This window comes from Colias philodice, chromosome 12, assembly GCF_061535455.1.
Source record: "Colias philodice isolate Cphi_HAF_F1 chromosome 12, ilColPhil1 Martin Lab GWU primary, whole genome shotgun sequence".
Classification (NCBI taxonomy): Eukaryota; Metazoa; Arthropoda; class Insecta; order Lepidoptera; family Pieridae; genus Colias; species Colias philodice.
This window is the reverse complement of record NC_143097.1, coordinates 895,802-917,751: the sequence shown is the minus strand read 5'-3', so window position 1 is coordinate 917,751 and position 21,950 is coordinate 895,802. Positions and strand designations below refer to the sequence as shown.

General features: G+C 32.7%; 1 protein-coding gene and 1 long non-coding RNA gene across 3 annotated transcripts in view; both read right to left on the bottom strand.

Moving 5' to 3' along the window:
• Nucleotides 1-1,062: 1,062 nt before the first annotated feature.
• LOC149483740 (uncharacterized) lies at nucleotides 1,063-1,754 on the bottom strand. Its single transcript, XR_016316439.1, has 3 exons — nucleotides 1,405-1,754; nucleotides 1,329-1,346; nucleotides 1,063-1,297 (listed from the first exon to the last, which is right to left on the bottom strand). It is a non-coding gene; the product is annotated as an uncharacterized LOC149483740 (long non-coding RNA).
• A 3,942-nt stretch (nucleotides 1,755-5,696) lies between these two features.
• LOC149483738 (netrin-1-like) overlaps nucleotides 5,697-21,950 on the bottom strand; it is a 131,276-nt gene continuing 115,022 nt past the window's right edge. Inside the window, exons 2-7 of one of the 2 annotated variants that reach the window (XM_089701946.1) lie at nucleotides 15,655-15,843; nucleotides 12,560-12,709; nucleotides 12,018-12,080; nucleotides 9,556-9,627; nucleotides 8,914-9,094; nucleotides 5,697-8,592 (exon numbers count right to left, since the gene is read on the bottom strand). In XM_089701946.1, coding sequence (XP_089558072.1) covers nucleotides 8,442-8,592; nucleotides 8,914-9,094; nucleotides 9,556-9,627; nucleotides 12,018-12,080; nucleotides 12,560-12,709; nucleotides 15,655-15,843 — 806 coding nt within the window. In that variant the 3' untranslated portion in view covers nucleotides 5,697-8,441. Of the gene's footprint in view, nucleotides 8,593-8,913; nucleotides 9,095-9,555; nucleotides 9,628-12,010; nucleotides 12,081-12,559; nucleotides 12,710-15,654; nucleotides 15,844-21,950 lie in introns of both variants that reach the window. The other variant, XM_089701947.1, reaches the window with a different exon arrangement.

Sequence of the window (21,950 nt, the reverse complement as noted above, 5' to 3'; positions counted from 1 at the left end):
AAAGTTTTTCTCTAACATGTACCGTTTTTGAGATTTAAGCGAAAAATGAAAAAATGGACCCATTTTCCCCCTCCCCCCACTCCGGGGCTCCTCCTAGTGGCCCAGGGTTTTAGTATGTTTATTACCTAGGGACTCTTGACATGTTTCCGAAGAAACATCTCACGCACTCTAGAACTTTTTATTCAATGGACTATTAGATTGTACGACATTTTTCGACTCAGCAATTATTCTAAAAATAAAAATAAAAATTATCCTTTATAAAATATTACAAAGTTCTTCGAAATTTACGTATTATTTTATCGAGAGCTGGTAACTTTAGCAGGTACCTTTCTGGAGTATTTTTTTCTGCGTGGCAATAGTCAGTAGACACAGGTTGAGAGTGAGGGTCCACATTTTCCAAATTTAAAATTGTTCTGTGAAATTAGTAAATTACTTTCAAACAGGGTCAATTTGATTGATTGCATTTGCAAGGCGACCGTAGGAATTAGGTACCTACATAACTAAGTATAAAAAGTGTCTTTGTAAATTGTAGGTACCCACTATGAATGTAGGTATCTATAAATATCGTCGCATGAATACTCAATTCGCGGAAACGAATTTACAGAATTTACACAAATAATAATATCCAAACTCGCCTGGATAAACTTTCTCAAATGAATCTATAGTTTAGGTGGTCTGTTGCGGTTCTGCATCAGGTGTTTCAGTTTTCAAAATAAATTATTATTTTATATTTCCCGGATAATATAATAGTACCTACACAACAAAATAACTTTCATTCAAATCCGTCCAGTAGTTCCGGAGATTAGCGTGTACAAACAAACAGACAAACACAGACAGTTTTTTTTATTTACGGGATAAAACTCATCCTATGACCTTTCTCAGGTCTCAAGCTATATCTGCACCAAAATTAGAGCCCAGACATACATACAGACAGACATACAAAAATTCTAAAAACTATATTTATGTATAGATATGTACTACATATTACTATGTAATACAGATTATGAATATATTATATATATACATATACATATGTATACTTATTATAAAAAAATACCTATTCAATGTAAGTACAGTTTTGACTTTCGTACGAATTTGTTATACCTATGTATAGATGTTATGTATGATTATCTAATACAGATTGTAAATATAATATATATGTACTATTCACAACCGGTTTACATATTATTTATATTATTATTTACTGGAGCGAACATAGGATCTGCCTATAGTAATAATAATAATATAAATCTTTCTTGACTTGATTGATTGCACCGCGACTGTAAGAATTAGGTACCTACCACTAGTACATACTATCACGATGCTACCACTATGAATTTTATTTACTTATCTATAGTTGCTGCTGCTATCGCGTCAATACTCAGCCCGCGGAAATTATTTTACAGAAACTAAACTTTCTCAAATAGGTAAATCAAGACTTATCTTTTTATATTATAATTATTATTTATTAATATTATAACAATACTATTATATTATACATTATATACATTATTACCTTCGACATTTAGTTATCTTTTCAATTTGAATCTTCTTTAGTTCTCGTTTCTTTGTTGTTTACCATTTTCAACAAATCAATATTCGGCGTAATTATAAAACACGGCGCAGCAATTTTAGCGTGGTCTACTCGTCTCAACGGAGCGATAGCGTCTGATGTATGAAATAGAATTATGTTTTTAGCTCCCGGAACGTGCGATGGAAGATGATTTCTTGCGTAATTAAAAATATAGTAAGCGCCAAAAGAGTTTTATCGTGATTAAGAGCTATTACGCACTGTCGACCAGTCGCTGGCGACTCAGTCGCCGGCGACTGTGACTTACTATAGTTTAAATAGGGGCTTGCGCACTTGGTCGTCAGTCGTCCAGGCGACTCGGCGACTCGCCGCGTTGTGGCGACGCACAGGCGACTGGCGGTCGCCGGCGACCAATAGAAGCACGGCTTCAAATGGGAGCGTTCGCACTGCAAGCAACTGTCGTAGCGACTCTTGTAGGCACCGGATTCTGCACGAATGTACTTATAATACTGTCGCTCGGCTTGGTTTCCTGCCCCTAGTTTCTCTGTTTTGGTCGCCGAGAGACTGAGTCGCCGGCGACTGGTCGACAGTGCGTAATAGCTCTAAACCAAAACTAAAAGTAATTACACAAAATGCTCTGACAAATATCTTGCAAATGTTTTAATATAATTGTTTATGAAAAAAAAATCATAATAAGTATTACCATGTCCAGTAAAAAACGTAAAAGTGTGAAATTTAGAGGTAACTTCGTGAATTTTTTCTATCGAGTCAATTTCAATATTTTATGTTTTTGATCTGACAATATAATCGAAAATATCATCAAGTTTTACATATATTTTATTTTTTATATTTGGTCTTGAATACTACACGTATCAACTAAAAGTTGATTGGTGATTTGACTTTATACGCGCCCTTAAAATCGGTCCAGTACTTTTGGAGCTTAATCAATACAAACAAAAAATAAAAAAAAGACGTGTGGCACTCGGGGACTGCCGCGGTAAAGTTATTGCATGCTATGCCTTCAAGCCACACCTCCGTGCCCGTCGGTCGGAGTGGGGAGCGTGAGGTTTTTTCGTTACGGAAATTCTGGATTCGGTCCCCGCGCTCAAGGCCCGCGATAGAAGCTATGCAATAGCTTAAAAATATTTCCTTTATAATATTAGTTTAGATAGATAAATAAACATTACATTAAGGTTTCGTCATAACAATAGCTCTACGAACGATTTACAGCACACGAAGACCTAGTTGTGTTTAAAAGTTATGTCGAAAATACAGCCTACAATAGCATACAGACTCTTCTCGAACCGTTAACCATGTTTGAGAAGCTAACAGAAAAGTGAAGCAGCATTAAAGCTTGGGCAATAACAAAATAGTTGTAACTTGTAAGTGAACTTTGTGCTTGAAAGTTTTTCGCAATGAAATGTATAAAACACAATGGCGTGTTTTTATGCGATATCGCGTTATCGACCTTTGAAGGAAGCGTGAAATAGTTCCTAATGTTTTGAAAACAACTCAGTTTAATTGTGAAATTGAACACTTACGTTTTCCGATATGTGTATTTTTAGTTGCAATAATATTATAGATTGCAATCAAGGATATATTGGTTTGTTTCATGATACTGTAATAAATCTCTTAAATATACATCAAGGCATTTAAACGCGTGTTTAAATACAGTATTACTTGTTAATATAAAGAATGTGATCTACATAATAAGGCTCATATAAGCTACGGTATAACTTATAAGGGAAGTTGGCTAAAAACGGATTACTTTGTAGTTAGTACTTTTAAGTGTCGAAGAGAGGCTGGTGGTATTTGAAAAAATATATTTATTTATATTAAAAACCATTTGATTATTTTTCTAGAAATTTGATGAATGACAATGAGCTATGAATAGGTGGCGTTCAGCTAGAACAGTGTACAAGATTTAAGCTGATATTTTTAGGTACATACCTTACGACTACCTACATGAAAAATGCTGGAATCAGTGAAGGCGTTGTGGAAGATGATGGTCGCTTTGCCAGATTAAGATGGAAACAGACAGAAAGTTCAATATATATGTTTGGTAGATATATTGCTTTGAGTCACCACAAGACACTTCTATTATATTAATTTATTCTACAATTATTATGACTACGTACTTAATGTTGTACAGGTACTTAGTTCTTTTATATATTCTGTGGCACAGATATTACCTACAACACGGCACAATAAAATATCCTATGTATGTACTTCCCAATGTTACACTTAGAATATATAAATAAATAACATTGTAAAAAACATTTTTAAACACTTTTCTCTATTAATTGACTAAAGATTGTCGTGTTATTAACCACCTGCCGTGTATACACAACATTTATGTAACAATGGACTTATTAAAATGTGTATTATATTTCAACAGAGGTAAGTTATTACGGGCTATTGTTACCGGATTTATATTTGAGTTCAAGTTTATCTAAGGCGGATTACGTCGAGCGATTTTACGTCGTATGCGATTTAAAAGTCGCGCTGATTAAAAGCGTAGAGTCGTACTGTTTGTAGACCTGTAGGGACACTTGTAGGTATGTGACAATACTAAAGACTAGACTACTGTGTAATAGAAACTGTATAAGTACAACTGTAACTGTATAACTGTATTGTGTATAAGTAATGTACTTTGTTTCATAATTTCAGGATTTGTTTGAAGACTCTATATTGCGAGAATATTGAGTACCTATAGCTAAAATTTGTATACATCAAGCATTTACAGTGTTTGGATGCTTCAGTATCTATACATCAATTGAAGATAATGAATTGCGTTCTCATATTATAGATTTTAAATCTAAACCAATTTCAACGTTATTACTGACATAATATTGCTTTTAATTGAATTATTAGATATCTATTTGAATAAAATAACAAGGCTATAGGTATTATCATCAGTGACTTGAGGTTAACATAATAGCATACAATGAATAACAAATCCCACTGTTATTTTTCTTTAGCTTATTTTAGCATTATATTTAAGTCGTCAGTTCATACATAGCCTTATTAAATCGCAATACAATCGCGAAGGGAACATTGAACTGTAGTAGATCGATCTATCCAGCGGTCCATTAAAATACCTATATTTATTTTATTATGGAACCTGTGAAAATATCTGTTGAGTTATCAAGAAATGTCTATATGGAACTAGCTGTATCGCTATCTTGCCTGCGTTTATGATGGACTAGCTGTGCTCCGCGGTTTCATCCGAATTGCTCCGCTCCTGTTGGTCTTAGCGTGATGATATATTATAGCCTATAGCCTTCCTCGATAAATGGGCACCGAAAGAATTTTTCAAACCAGACCAGTAGTTCCTGAAATTAGCGCGTTCAAACAAACTCTTCAGCTTTATAATATCAGTATAGATTTACAATTCCATGCGCCCCTATATCCCACTCGAAAGAAAATGGGCCACCACGTTATTTATTTGCAAATTGAGAGTTATCAAAAGCTTATATATAACTTAATAAATCTTGCTTTAATGGTACAATTACATGTTTTTTTAATTATTAAGAAAATCAATGTTGAGCATTTGACTCTTAATTTTTTTGAGTAGGTATAAACTACACATAAATTATAACATCATTGTAAAATTATTTCCTACATTTGAATATTCATAAAAAAATTCGTTACATTCCAATAAACATAATTTAATTATTGTTTCCTATACATGTATTTTTGCTCACAATAAGTGTGGATGTGAGCTGAATTATTAAGGGCGGAGACCCGGGGGAAATCAGTAGTATCCGCTATCGTTTTTCGGACATTATTAAGTGTTTGCAGCATTATTTATATCCGGCCTTTTTGATTTATTTCCCTTGCTTTGATGTTTATTCATGTTAATATGAATAAGTCTGTGTGTACGTTTGTATGTCTAACTAGCTGTGGTTTTACCCGTTGCTCCGCTCCAATTGGTCTTAATTATTATTGTTTCAAAGGGAGAAACTTCAAAATCGATTTTGATGAAAAATGCCTTGATAATAAAAGTAAAAACCACGAATGAAAAATATGAGCACTTTTTTAAATATAGGTATCAATTATTATAAAATTAAATATGGGGTGAGAATTTTACAACTAATATCAGACTATCGAAAACTTAATAAATAAATATCAGTAATAGGGTAAATGAAATGAAAATGCAAAATAAGTATATTAATGTACTTTATTTTAAATAAATATAACCAATAACATTTATTACATCACAGGAGGAGGGTATAATAAAACACAAGTTCATTGCTATTACACGGCGTAATACGTTTTAAAGACAGACCATAATATGTATTTTAAAAACATAATTTAGAATAATCACGAAATAAAAGCAATTCTTTTTTATTGAAGCCATTTTCTTAAACTCTAAACTTGTATTTTTGATATGATTTTTATCTGTAATACGAATTATTTATAAACTGCGAATTGTGTATGATCTGTCTTAAAATTCCCGCCGAAATTACCTTAAATTCAATTGACATTCTTACATAAATTATAACCTACAAATTTTTACGAATTAAGCGTTAGAAAAAATGTTAATCAATTTTTTTCAAGAATTAAATCAATTAGGCCATAATTATCAGATATTTGAGAATTTTGCGATTTTGTGCGTGTAAATATTGTACTTTTCGAATTTATATTATATCCATACAGTCACCTATATAATTTCCAGTTTATTTTTGCCTGTTAAGTACTAATAAGTCTATTGTAATGATATAAAAAGAATTACATTACATATTCACATATTACACCCATCTATTAAAAACATCACGATTCTATTCAATCATATAACTTCATTTTACGCGCCAAAATTACTACAAAAATATTTTTTTTGTAACGGAGACGTAAGCATAAATACTACAATTGAAAAAAAACTGATAAATAAAACAATCTGGTTCACAAAAAAAAATATAGTAAAGGCAGAGCCTAAAATGTAAAAAAAAAAATGATTGGCGCGTAAAATTAATTTGACGTAAGAAATCTAAAGATATGCATTAGGTACTAGAAATGGATTATTAAATCGTTCTACAAACTAAATACACTTTTTACAATCCATATTACGTTCAAGCGATTCTAAGTCATTTAAATACGATATCTAGATATATAAATATTAAATACCCTTTGAAAACAAATTATTTTTTTATGTTAACCATAGATAAAGCAAAGAGTAAATAATAATAATGGCCACTTATAAAAACACATAAAATTTTCCCTGCTTGGTTATATGTCCGAGAAGCCGTATATTATGACGGGAAAAGCATACAATGAATAATTTTGTGTGATTTATGCGCCAGATTGTACGCATAATTTTATTTATTGTTTCTGCTAGCCACGATGTGTACTTACTGCTTAAGATTGTGTTCCAGGAAGAGTTATAAGATAGAGTTTGGAAAAAGTTGCAGAATAGATAAGTGATAAACAAGACGACAAACTTTAACATCAGTTTATTGTTACTGATCAGAGAAAATGGTTTTCTTCTTTATTTGACATTTAGAAAAATATATACATAATGAAGAATTTAAATCTGTACCCCGAATTTAAAACGCTCTTTACATCAAGCGTGATCACGGGCACACTGATTTAATGAATAATTTTATATGAAAAACATTGAAAAAATTAAGTAAATTTGGCACATACTTGTAGCGCAATCACACGAAAAATGAAAAGGTACAAAAAATTAACTACATTTTTGATTACATATCGCTTGCAAAATCTTCGCTTTGAATACTCACAGGCCTATGTGTATTCGACCACAGCGATTCACCAACAATAGATAATTGTAAATTGTTCAACCGTCAAGATGATTTGTTGCATTGTGCCTGTAATGTAACTGTACCTAGATCTTTGACGGCTCAATTGTACATGATTACTCGAGTGTACTTCTATTATAGTCTATGGCAAATCAAGAGTCTGTGGGGGAATAAAAAAAAAATAACACGTCAATTGAAAACGAGATTTTTACCGATGTAATGGTATAATAATCTCTTTTATGTCGTCTCGTCATAATATTGTTATTTCCTAATAAAATGTTTTCAAAAGGTAAGTCTTTATAATTCTATTTTAGTAAAGCTAATAATACTGTACAATACATTTTGAGGCGTAAAATAATCGTGTTAAGAAATTTTATAAGAAAGAAAAATAAGTACTCAGAGCATTAAGTTACTTTGGCAAGAAAGATACGGTTCAAATTAAATAAATTAAAGGAAGTCGGCAATAGAATACCTAATACGTAAATTAGTCTAATCTTAAATATAATGTACTTAATAAATGAGGTACGTTAAAACATTATGACTATCTGTGGATATGAATTATTTTCAAAACTTATACTCTATATTATACATTCAAAATGTCAAAAAACGCGCCATAAATTTAACGTCAAGCGCCTAAGTTGTCAGTACCTAAAACAATATTAACATACGCATTTCAATATAAGATAACAATTATACAAAATGCATGAATTGGAACGAAACTTTAGCCCTAGAATCTATATTATTTAATCAATAAATAATCTTAAAACTCACTTGTTTTACAATCATGAACATAGTTAAAATTAACAGCTATAAGTTAAACATAACTATGTAGACAATTGGATAGTGATAACGAAATCCTAGGAAGGGAAAAGAATAACTTTTTGGTATAAATTAAGACAAGATATGGACAATATTGTCACACCTAAAAAATCGAGTTAAATTGATATTAAGCGAAAGACAACTAGACATTTATATCGATCTATTATTAAACCTTACAAACGACTAGGTGAACTATTTCTCATTAGACAGCGTAATGGCAGTTAAACATTTGCACGGAACATAGACGGAACCATTCAACATTCGATTTTATAGGTTGTATATCGCGAGACCTCTGCGTTGCGGCAACTTTTTTAAATCCAAGATGGCGTCGGCTAATGACAGTTGACAGCGCGCCTCTGGAGGCGCCGAATGCGCCGGTGCCAGTCGTCCCGCCATTCCAGAAGCAATGTCCTCTCTCCAACCGTTAAGCCCGGGAAACCTGAAGACGCGCCCTCTTTTTCCACTCCTAGGATTAGGTAGGACCTGTGAAAAGACGAATCAGATTCACATTTTGTAAGTTTATGATGAAAACTTGTGAATGTCATGGCTTTCGACTAGTTTAAGGGGTAGGTATTTTTTTAAATGATGTACAAATATTCGCGAAATAAAACAATCTAGAAAATCTTTATTTTATCTCATCTCTTTGTCATGTTTCTCTTCTCTGCTTCTTGTAATATAAAGTCTCTACTTAATTGATGGAAAATGAAACGATGTTAAAATAAAGAAAAAAATTACATTACAGGTGAATTTGACTGTGACAACCAAGTGACTCTACAGTAATACAGATCATTCCAATATACGTACTTATTAATCTTGATCTTGGGGCACTTGCACGCGAGATCGATGGCGCGTACGTAGAGGGCGGCCTGGCCTCTTCGCAGGCGGCTCCGCGGCGCGCGCTTGTACACCGCCTGCACGCTCAGCGCCAGCCGCACCCAGCCGTCGCCGCCCGCCGCCTCGCGCGCGACCACCCGACCCATTATGACTGCAATGTGTGGAATGTTCCAGATTAGGTTGAGATTGGAATGTTCCAGAACTTTTGATTCTGGAACATTCTACAATTCTTATTGAGATTAAATGTTGTAGAATGTCAGGTTGGTAATACGATTTTATTTATGAAAGTTATTGAACTATTTTATTAATAAATACTGTTTCTTTACTCCCTAAAGTCTCTTTTATTTGAACCCAGTTTTTAAGATCCATAGAAGTCAAATGTTACAAATATTTGACGAGAGATGATATTATAAATATAAAAAAGGTTTTAAATTACACTTTTCCACGATTAAACCATTTGAAAAATTAACAATAATTTTACTTTAACGACAACACTATCCTTTCAATATGATTCCTAAAGATGCTGTACGTTATGAAATTTTATTTGAAACAGAAATGAATCTATAAATAAAATCTCACCCGTTAAATACTCTCTCAAGACTGCAAACTTACCGTAATCTCGGCTGCAAAACTTGTTGAGACTTAGCGTTCTCGCGCCGGCGCGACACCGGCCGCACTGCTCCGCTGTCCAACACATAGCAAGTCAGTATGACATGTGCCACACATTCCAAACGTATAATATGTTCCACACATTCCAAAAGTATGGTATGTTCCACACATTCCAAACGTTTGGTATGTTCCACACATTTTATTGCAACTATATACCATCAACACAATGATTATTGGTGGAACAATCTACACATGCAATGTTTTATGTTTGATGTAGCATTCTTGTCATTAAATAAATGCTTTTTCTTTCTTTATTGTCATTAAAACTAGCTACATGGCGAAATTCGTATTGGCCCATAATAGTATCATAAATACTTTTCCTGAATTTTATGGTTGTTTTGACGACGTCTGAGACAAATCACACAAATGAAGAACATAAAATTAGTTCAGCCATTATTGTTTATTGGCTTATAGGTAATAAGAGTTGTATGAGAAAATCACATAGCGATGAATATGATATATTTTGCGTTACAATGAAACTCATAATAATGCCACAATTTCATATTATTCCAAATACATTTTTCTTAAGTAAACAACTTTCAAATTAAAACTTTTCATTAAAAATCAAACTAATTTAATTACCTATAAAATAGCACATATACTAAAATGATCTAATACACTACCTCATATAAAAATGACTATACATTTTATCACTAAACATTTCTAATAAAAACAGTTTAAAAAAATATTCGCATGCAACATACAGAAAGTCTTTACCTCGTCTCATAGCACTTGACACAAATATAAGGAAAACAAAAAGGTATGAATATGGTATGACGATGAATAAAAAATAAGCCTGAAAGAAAACGTCGGCACGGGGTTTAATGCAGGATTTAGGTACATCAATTGCAAATAAATTTACTGTGAGACTGGATTCAGTCAATGAGCACTCTGTTAGGAATATGAAATTAAAATTATAATTATATTTTCTGTTGGTGGTTAACTAATTTAAAAAATGGCGTATCAGTATGAAATAAGGGATTGAGAGTAGACCAAAACGCGATTTCTTTGAAACTAACTCACTGTTTCTCCGTAATAGAAAGCTCTACATAGAAAATGATATTTTATAGGGATGAGACTTTATTAGTAGTTATTATTTTAAAAGCGCCTTCTAAGGCTTTAATTCTCTATTTACCTACACAAGTGCTTTGACAAACTATTTAGTGACAAGATGATATCCAAATATGTGTAAAATTCGCAAAATTATGTCTTTGCAAATTCAATTATCTTTAGAAAGCGCCTTAAATAATGACGTGACTGGCTGATCAAGATACTTTGGCACATAATATAATGAATTGATTATATTGTTCCCAACATAATCACTCAACATATATACAGTTAATCATTACTCTCCTTTTGCTCCACAGTCGAGCCAATCGAACCCTCGTTTGTCAGGTGCAATTCATTTTATTGTGAAAGTTATAAATAATGCAATAAAGCAGATTTATAACTAATTGCCGTGAAGATATTATTCCGGACGTATCAATCAATATTTTGTAACTCATATTATGTTAATATGATTGATATAGCCGCGTTTAATGGGACAAGTTTTAGGAGATCATAATCTATCAAGACATGCATTGAATTAATTTAAAATTTACGTACTCGATGTACGTAACGATTTTTATAACGGAAGATTATCCTAAAAAAGCCTGACAATTTTTTTTTTGTAATTGACATTTTTTTTTAATTACGTTCTTTATGGAAAAAAGAAGACGCGATATAATAATATTGGTACTAGCTTTGACTTTATAAAGTTTTCATAATAATTGCCATTTTTTTCAGTTCTCAAGAAAATTATTTTTCGTAACAGAGTGCTTTTGTCATGTCTTCAAACGCTAAACTTAAATTAGAATGAGTTCAATTTTTACAATTCGTTTGCAGACATAACATTATTAGAGTGAATGAGAGTCAAGAAATTTGAATTTAAAGATATAAATTAAAATAAAGTATCAGTAGAAAGAATTTATTATAATTCAAATCTGTAATTACCATGACGTAAAACTAAGGAAAATTTTTTATTGAAAATTATCTACTTTTTAGGTGCAAATAAACGTTTAATATTGAACTCTACGTGAATCAAAAAACAATTCAGGTACACTATTATTTCAAACGATTGATGATTGATGAACTATAATTTAAAGGCAATCAATCAACATTTAATTATTACACTTTAATGTATTTTCGCTGCTTAAATATATTTCATAAATTAATTTAATAACCAACATGTATTTTACATTACATCTACAATCTACATATACATGCCTAAATTTTGTAGAACATTATGGAAGCGTTCTAGAATATTCTGGAACATTCTAGAACGTTCTAGAAAGTTCTGGAATCTCGACTCTCGTTCACTCCAAGGGTGATGTATGGGAGTGCAATGAAGTCCACTTACTACTTACCGCGGCCCGGCTCGGCGTCCACCGCCTCCATGGCTTGCACCGCTGTTACTACCCGGGGAATACCTGGAGGGGAAAATTGTTAATTATAATTAAAGATTAAAGGTTTGATAGGAAATAATTATTATGAAAGAAAATTTAGGCTGTTAGATAAATTTATTACGAAATGTACATTTGTAAAGTGAAAAAATAAAGTCAATCTTAAAAAAAGTAAAAAAGTTAGTTGTTTTATTTGCAATAGCCGTTAACAATTAACATTTTGTACATTCAAAATTATAAATTATACATAGGTACAATTTTTTTCACACGTCGCCAAGTGATCTTCAACGATGTAGTAATTTTAGTGCTCATTTCAATCATGTTATAACTATGAATGGATTAAGATGCTTAGAAACCAGATTGACTCATTCTAAGTTTGAAGCACCTGCTGTTGCCTTTGGTTTTGTTTCACGCATGCATAGCATGAAGTCACAAAATCGTAAGAAAGAAAGTCATACAAACTAAGAAGAACATTTCGCATTTATAATATTAGTTAGGTGACTTACGTATACAAGGTGCGATATGGCTCCTCGACTGCTGATAGCCCTTCGCGCAGCGGTTGCAGGTGGTGCCCGTGACTCCATCCTTGCAGGGACACTGGCCGCTCGTCTGGTTGCAGGTCTTGCCACTCGCGCCTACTGGGTGGCAGTCGCAGGCTGTGGGGGAGGAAATTTAGCAGTTTATTAGTCTGTTTACAAGAAGATTGGTATAAATGGCAGAATATAAAACGGGTTTTATGTGAATGTCGTTGATGTTTGGCCTTTAGTCACAGAAAATTATATACCTAATAACTATGAGCATTTCACCTTGTTTCGCGACAGCAGTTCCTCATAAATGAACGAGTGATTAGATGTTTTACTCCCTTACATATTGTTTATTTTTGTTACAAAAAATATAAGTATTAAAGATAAGAATCAAGTTTTTATCAAATGATTTACAACTACCCATTCTACTTAATTTATTTATCTATTTACCTAATTTCATCAAAATTGTTTTTGTGGTTAAGGCGTAACAAACAGACAGAAGGATAGTGCCACTTCCGCGGTTATTATACCTAAGTACACATCAAAATAAAACAGCTAACAATTACGTAACAATAATTTCCACAGCACTTATATTTCACAAAGCACGCGTAATACCTTCTGTCCCGTTATTTATCTAACGTAGGACACGTTCAGACTGGATCATGTAGCGGAAATGTGTCCACCGATGAACAAGACCGCGTCTTTGTAAGGATTTGCTAGTACTTTGTTATAGCGATGTAAGGGCCAGTTCACATGGATAATTTACGAATGCTGTAGAGCTAATTTTATACGTTCAATAATTAGATGTAAGGTCGAGTTCTCATTGTTACAACGCATCGTTTCATACTTTGGGATGAACTTTATATACAGTGCAAGGGCGAGTTCACATGGATAATTATTTACGAATAATGTAGAGCTAATTTCATACTTGGTTCCATATATGTAGCTTACGATGTAAGGACGAGTTTACATTGTTAATTTATGAACGCGATGATAATGTAATTTACACACATTGTAAGATATGTGACTTACAAAATAAGGGCAAATTCACATAATTAATTTACATATGCGACGATAATGTTCATTCATCAATTCAAGTTGGAGTTATCAATGAAAAGTTACGTGCAAATGATTAATTTACGAATATGACTTCGTCTTATAATTCGATAGAGCCGGCTGCACGCACGAAAAAACATGACTCATGCGGCGTTACCTCGCTCTGAGGCGTTCCATGTAAGGCTTGAAGTGCAAGCGAGAGCGCGGAACGAGCGACTAAGAAGCACAATCGGACGTTGTTACTTTAATTTGGACAATGTAAGGACAAGTTTACATTATTAATTTCTGAATACGAATTAAGTATTGTTTTCACACCATTTATAGTATCTATTTATGTTGTACCTAATATGTATGCTATTCATACGTTTAAGTCTTGTTTCAAAATCAGTGAGAAACTCACCCCAACTAGCATATTATGAAACACTAAGGCGTCCACGTCCAAATATTTACAGGTGAAATCGTAAAATGGCTATATTTATCACCAAAAACATAGGAAGTTTTGCCCCTCTTTTATTGGGTTGTTGACACGCTCGTAAAAACCATCGTCTGACTCTGTAGCCGCGCGTAAATGATTTTTGTGGCCATTTTATTTTATGAATGAATGCACTTTTATTGTATATTAAACGAAAAACAAACAAGGTAATGAAATTTTTCATAAAAACTCACGATGAAACGTAAATAACGCTTGAATGTATCAAAATTCGTTTACTGTTTTTATATTACACATTCATATGAAATCAGGAAATATTAAAGAGAACGTTTAACATTCGCGATATTAAATTGATACAATTCTTGACCAAATACATCTGCGAACAGTAGACCAATATAGAAACCTACTCGCAAATGCATTATGTGACAAAAATAAAGCAACATACCCCCAATATTTCTATAACCCAAAACTCAATCTCACCCAACAAAATGGCGTCACAAAATCACAATATAAACAAGTACAAGAAGAAACAAGAAGCCCAAACTAATCTGTGAACATGGAACAAGAGCGATAAATACTAAAAATAAAAGACACAATATCCTGCGGCCACCGAATAGTTTCGCCATAAAACCTTTCTGAATCGAAGTTCTTCAAACGGTCCTTTGGGGCCAGTTACATCGCCAGTGCTGACTGCGAGGGTTTTATTGGCTACAGTTAACCGACCTTGCAGTTATCGGCTTTTCTTGGAAGGAATTTAAAATAAATTGGACAAATTCGGAGAACGAAAACAGTTCGATTGAATGGCAACGTATAATAAACCACAAACACTTTATTGAATTGGTCAAAAGCATAAAAATTTAGTTTACCATTTTACAAAAAAAGTGAGTGAAAAGTAAAAATAAATTACGAAATCAGACTATTCATACAAACATGCCAGATATTGTATAAACAGGACAGTGAAACAAATCATAAACAATATTACTGAAATTAAAAGTGTCTGGAAAAACTGCTTTCGTATCACTCAATCGATAACAAACTGATTTTTTAATGCCAAAATCACTGCATTCCCATATTAAAGTTAACGTAGTTCTACAGATCCTAACCATATTAACTTAACAAAACTTAACCCCAGCAAAGCTCTCTCAAAGCTCACATAAACATCCCCGTTAAATCCATCAGACGCTCGTCGTTCCAGAAACTTCAGAGTTTAATTATCTTAAGATATCGTTTATGTGCTGTTTGTATCAAGGAGTCTGGCTATAATCCATATTAATTTATTATTTTTAACACAATGCGATATTGTTTATTTCCTGATGTAGAGTTTGGAAATTCAATAGTATTATATTACTAATCGTTTAAAGGCATAGTAAAAAAATTCAAATGCTAAAAGATTTCTTATAATCGGTCAAGTAATTTTTGAGTTCGAATGTAACAGACAAAGAAATATTTTTCTTTACAATGACTAGCCAAACATCTCAGCCGCTGCATCACGATTGTCAAATATATTAAAAATATCCAGGAAAAATTACAACAAGGATGAAAATTGAACCTTATATTACTGTAGTCATCTTCTAATATTCTAACAACTTACGTTTGCACGCCTTCTTATGCGTGATCGGCTTGGTAGGATCCCTGTAGTACCCCTCTCGGCAGTAGTGGCAGTGTCTCCCTGCAGTATAGTGGCGACACTTCAGGCAGACCCCTCCGCTGGCGCGACCAGACAGCTTGTATAGCTCCATGTTGAAGCGACACCGGCGTGCGTGGCCGTTGCAGTTGCATTCTGGAATGAAGATTGAGTTTAGTTTGTGGTAGAAGTAGATAGAAGATAATGCCCAGTAAATTTATAAAGAGGAGAGAATGTCAAGAAATATAAATAAGACTATTAAGTGTACGGTTAAGCCTGTAAGTTGTTTTAAGGCTTTACTAAAAAAGGTAAAGGAGAAATTTAGGATAATAGTACATTTTGTGATAAAAGAAGTAATGGACATTGCAACGTTTTGTAATATAATGCTTCCGTACATATAAACTTTAAATGTGAAAATGTTGACAAAAACGGCGCGACAAACATAAAACTGAACGAAACTGCAGCTATTTCTTTATAACATACGGCTACACGTCTATCAAATTACAACAATAAAATGTATGAAATTCAATTGATCATGTCATAATATATTTTTTACTACCAACATAAAAACCCTGAAAATTTTAATATTTCGTTTTCAACATTTTACTCTCACGTACTCATTGAACAAAATGTTCAATTACACTACACACAATACTAACAAATAGCGCAAACGATTTTCTCTATTCCCTAGCAACCCTAGCAAGATATATGGCAACATTAGCCAACTGTTGCGCCACCGCAGGCGATTAATATCTAGACCCAGTACTAATGTCAGTGCTTAGCTGTACGTGTTCATTTGAATTTCTATTAGCTTTAATGGAAATTGTTTGTAGCTTTAATTTTACACTGTTAGTGGCATTTTATGGTGAGTTTTATTTGCTTTTTATTTCCGAAGTGGAACTTTAATATAATTTGTTATGTATTTAGCACGCGGCTTCGGCTGTGGTAAATGTTATTTTTTGTAGGGAACGCTAAACAGTGTATATTTTATTTTACTGAAAATTAAATTTATTCTTCGAAAATTCGTTTTTATTAATGATTGTATTACATAATCAGTTTTCAGTTTTCACCTCAAAATCGCTGATCAGCTTTCAGTTAATTTCTGCAGAGAGATAGAGAATATTGTATATTGTTTAAAAACGATTTTTAATGTCATGAAATAAGGTCATACTTTTTTCTCATTTATTTTATAAGTATGTTAGTATTGACCTGACATTCTTCACCATTCAAAGTTATTTTTATTCATAACATTTCTCTTTTATTATCCCATTAATAATTATGAAAGCAATGTTAATAAGCGTGGAGATCGTATTTCTAAAGATGGCATTTTCTTTGTCTTCTGATTGATTTATTGTCTAAACCTTCTGAGCTATTTCACAAATAACTTGATGACTGGGACAGTGATCTCATTTTTGATTTACTATGTTTTGCTAGCATGGATTAGGATTAATAAGATAAGTCTACTATGTTTTCGTTAAGCTTTATAAGGATACAAAGCACCTAGTATCTTGCTCTTACTAATGCACGTTTAAGTAAGATTAGTCGTTATAGTAAAAAATGTTTACTTGAAAGTTAATTCAGATGGATGAATGGTGACTCTTTTAGTAAAAACCGCCGATTCGATCCGGATAAAATTTGGCACACAGATACCTAGATCACAATCAAGTTTGGCATACAGAGTTTTAACGTTAAGCGGAGTAACAGCTACTGGAAGCCAGTCTTGATTTTTTTATAGGTCGTCGTAGATTATTATTTTTTTTTGAATTCATTATCTTTTCGTCCCATCCAATATCGATACCTAAATACACTTACACCTTAACCACTACGTTATAAAGGTATGATTTAAATCGAAAATAACTATTTGATCTAAACTCTATTTATAACCATACATACATACAGCTATATCAAGCTGTCATCAAATACCCAACAGATGGCGCTGTAACCCTTTGTGTTTTCAACAGGCAATTAATAAACGTACCGTTGAAATGTACTATAATTTTTATCACAGATTTGGAGGGACAAATGTGATAGCATTATGTGGACTAGTTTAAAGAAAATAAATCTTATCAATTAATATAAATTACAATAATTATGAATTAGATGTTGAAATATGGTTTAATTTTTTTTTAAATAAGGAGTTACTTTTTTCATACTATTTTGAATTTTCCTATTTCTGATTAGAATCGACTAGTAAGAGCGTTTTTCAAAATCGGTTTAGCAATATTTAGTTTATCTATTGCAATCATACAAAAGGCGAAACTTTTCTCTGTATAATAACAGTAGATACTGTGAAGGTAAAAATAGGCCAGCGTAGTAAAAAATCATTTTTAATTTAGACGAAGTCGCGGGCTACAGCTAGTTAATTAATAACGTAATATTAAAAATTAAAAAGTGTAAGAAGTCAATTCATGGTCACGCGCGTCCGTCTAATTGTATCGTAAGTTGATGAGGAAACGGAAGGGCACGTTGAATCTCTATGGTGCAATGGTGTGGTAGTTGGTTCGATTCCCCGTTTGTTGTAGCTTTGAGGTTTTGCTTGTATAAGTGTTTATAAGTTAATTTTTTGGGTAAATATCAAATTTATAACTATTCAATTTTTCATCTTAACAAATTGAAAGCTTTCGTAATATCAACAATATCGTAAACTAGAGATAATTTAACAAGAACATGTAATAAAACTTATATGTATAGGTTTTCTCAATATAGGTATAGGCCTGCACGTGTTTACGGCTATGTAAATCCAAATAAATAAAATGAACATTAATTATTCTAATTCTTAATCCGATATCTAAGAACAGCGTAAACTACGTAAATTATGCCTATTTGTTTAGAAAGAATGTCAAATACATATTTATCACTTTCAATGCTATTAAATGATTTAGTATCGCACCATTGAGATAATATTACTACGTATGGAGGAGACACCACGAACAAAATCTGTGCGCCATTTTTTTGCTCTAACTAAGTTTTAAAAATTATTATTTAGTTAGGTACTTAACGATGAAAGTTATTCCTTTGCACTTTTCCGTATTATTTGTATTATTTGTGCAATATCGTAACACACACGAAGGCATGTTTGATGCGTTTGACTTTAAAACCATTAAAAAATACCGCTCAACATACGTCACATGACGTATGTTGAGTGGAACATAAGTGATGTAGGCGGTGTCGTCTCCTATTATCCTCCTATTATCCTTATCTCAATGTATCGCACTAGTATAGTTTTATATTATCTGTATTATCGCACTGACAATTCTGTCACAGATAAAATATACATAGTTATTTATAATCAAAACTCGTTTCTAAGCTATGTCAACCACGTTAATACGCATGCAAATCATTTAATTAAAGATAATATAAGTATTACCATCCTACAGTATGGCGACGAATGTACTTGTGCAGAGAAACGGAGGGGAACTGGCGGGGGGTCGGGCGACGCGGGCCGCTTAATGCAATCACGCTGAGTTTGCATTAACTATCGCGAAAGGATGACGCAGTCGTATTTTTTGTGTAATAATTTTATTATACATAGGTACTTACATATTCTATTATGACGCGCAAAAACTGTTCCGTTTACGGATGTAAATCTACATTGAAATCCCAGAAGGAAACAATATTTCAGAAAGATTGTATTAATTGTATCTGTTGAATTAAAATCAACGCTATGTAAGTATATGTTGTCCTCATTATTTTCTAATCAGATTGTACATCCCAATGCGAATGCATTACTTAGTTAAATGGTATAATATACAATTAAGAACATCCAAAAATAAAGTGTCCACGTAAATAATATTTAGCAGTGCAATATCTGTAATTATATATTTATGAACAAATAATTACATCAGATTTAATAATCGCAATTATTTTGAATGTACATATGATTAAATGATTTCATCATAATATTAATAATCAAAATTGTTTTATTTCCCATTTGTTGCAACCCTAGCGTATTTTCGTGTGGCAGCGTAAGTACCTACGCTGGCGGCGGCATCGCGCGACATCAAAGGCGATTCCTTACTGTAGGAAATAATATTGTAATACTGTGATAATACTATCATTATTATTAATTGAGTTAATCCCAATAATGTAAACTAATGAAGCATGAAGCATATAATATGAATATTAATTAAGCAGAGGAGTTCAACCTTTGGCAATTAAGTGCAGACACGGGTACGGAATAATTCGATTAATAACCCCGTCATGTGAAGTGTGCCAATTTTGAGCACCCCTGATAATGATATTAGGGAACTAAGGTTCGTAGACGGTGGAATTCGAGAGGTTCTGGCTTTGTAATAATTTGATACAGTTCTCAATTCGTAACATTATTCCTAATACATTGAAAATGTGTAAATGGTCAACTCCTAACGAACGTGAATGTGAAGAATCGGTCCTAACTCTATTTTTCTATATCACATTGATAGAAATAAAGAGAGTTAAGACCGATTTTCTGGTACTTATAATACACATACAGTTACCTAATAGCAAAAATAACGAATATATACCATTTTATATCGATAAAGAAATAAAGAGCATTTATTTATACAGTATAGAGCAGTACATTCAATCCTACATAGTAAACGATTAACTATTTATAAAGGTTAAATATTAGGTAAGTGGTATTTATGTTTGATACACGATAAACATTATTTTATAAGTACCTTTTTCCACTGTAAATGTTTCTCAGTTAAGAAAAAAGGTTGCACATTCCCGTATAACGTGTTGATAGAAAATCAAAAGAAAGAGAAGGATTGGAGGGACACAATACGAGTAACAAGCGCCAAAAATTACAATGTCAATACATAAATCTCTGCTAATCTCAGCACAATGACTAAACGGACGGTTAGCCAACTAGGTTCAAAAGTACAAATGAGTTAGTCGTACACTACGGTAATAAATATCATCTTAAATTGAATGTATTGCATTTGAGTATAAGTATGATTTATGGCCAAACCTAAACTGACTATGGTGGTGTGGTTAAAATCGTTATTATTTCAATTTTCTTTGACATTTCAACGCTTAATTTCAATCTAGTAATTCCATACTACTCAAAGCTAATATAGGTAATAACTTATGATGGCATATTAAATAACATAATTTTGTTTCTTAAAACGAGAATACAGATCACAATTTGTTAAACTCACAAATGCCCATATGCACTAAGCAGATACCAATCGAACTGTAGATTTGTATTTTGTACATATTCTATCTTTTACATAAAGGCTTTTTGGCCAGATGGACTATCAATCTTGACTTGAATTGCTAAAAGTTACGTGAGGGTTTACCCTAATCCATCGACTGGCCTGGCGCCAAACTGAGCGCTAAACAACCGCTGTTTAACGCACTATTTGCGTGATTAAACCCTGATTTATTGCCTTTTCCTCTATTTATTCAACGTTTGACGATTCATCTATAGTTTGGGAGCTGAACTTTTGACAAGATTCTTCTGGGAAGTAGAGTTGTGTTTGTTCATTAACCTATTATGCAGATTGTATACTAGTTGTAGCTCGTGGCTTTTCACACTTATGTTTTCGCTGGAATATGTGCAAAGCCGCAGACATTAGCTTCTACAAAATTCATATCAGGAAAAAAGCATTAAGAATTAAAGACAGCTACATTATGGACAACTGTGGAAACAAAACGACTAAAAACAATCCAACTTTTATTTTACAACACTTTTGGGAGCAAATTACACAAGTTTGCAATGTTACGAACAAGAATTACAATATTCATACGAATATAACTTCAAGTGGACCGCGGACACTCTCTAAGGAAATGTGGAATGAATAAAACATTTGACAATTGGACGCGCGGGTAGCGGCCATGTTGCATAAAATGGCGGGAAATTATATACGCCATTTTTTAACTGACTGTACCGGTTATTTATCCGACTTCGGCGTGAGGAAAGTTATTACTTTCGAGTGTGTATTTTTCTTTTACAATAATTTCTATAATAGAGTTTAAATAATTATTAAGTAGTAAAACTTAACCGTGATAGTGTCCTAGACTATAATAAATATCACGGCAGTTTTATGTAGATTATGACAAGGTTTTTTTTACCATCCAGTCATGAAACATTTCTTGATTATGAAAAATCTGCATAACCTGTGATTTATTTATTTACAGTTTTACCTACACCATGTTCACGATTAACCAGAATTTGCTTTAGTTTATTAATGATAAAAACAAGTAACCTATATCCAGACTCAGATGCAGGCTTGTTACACACATAGGTAGTAGGTACAGATTTCACACACACTAAAATT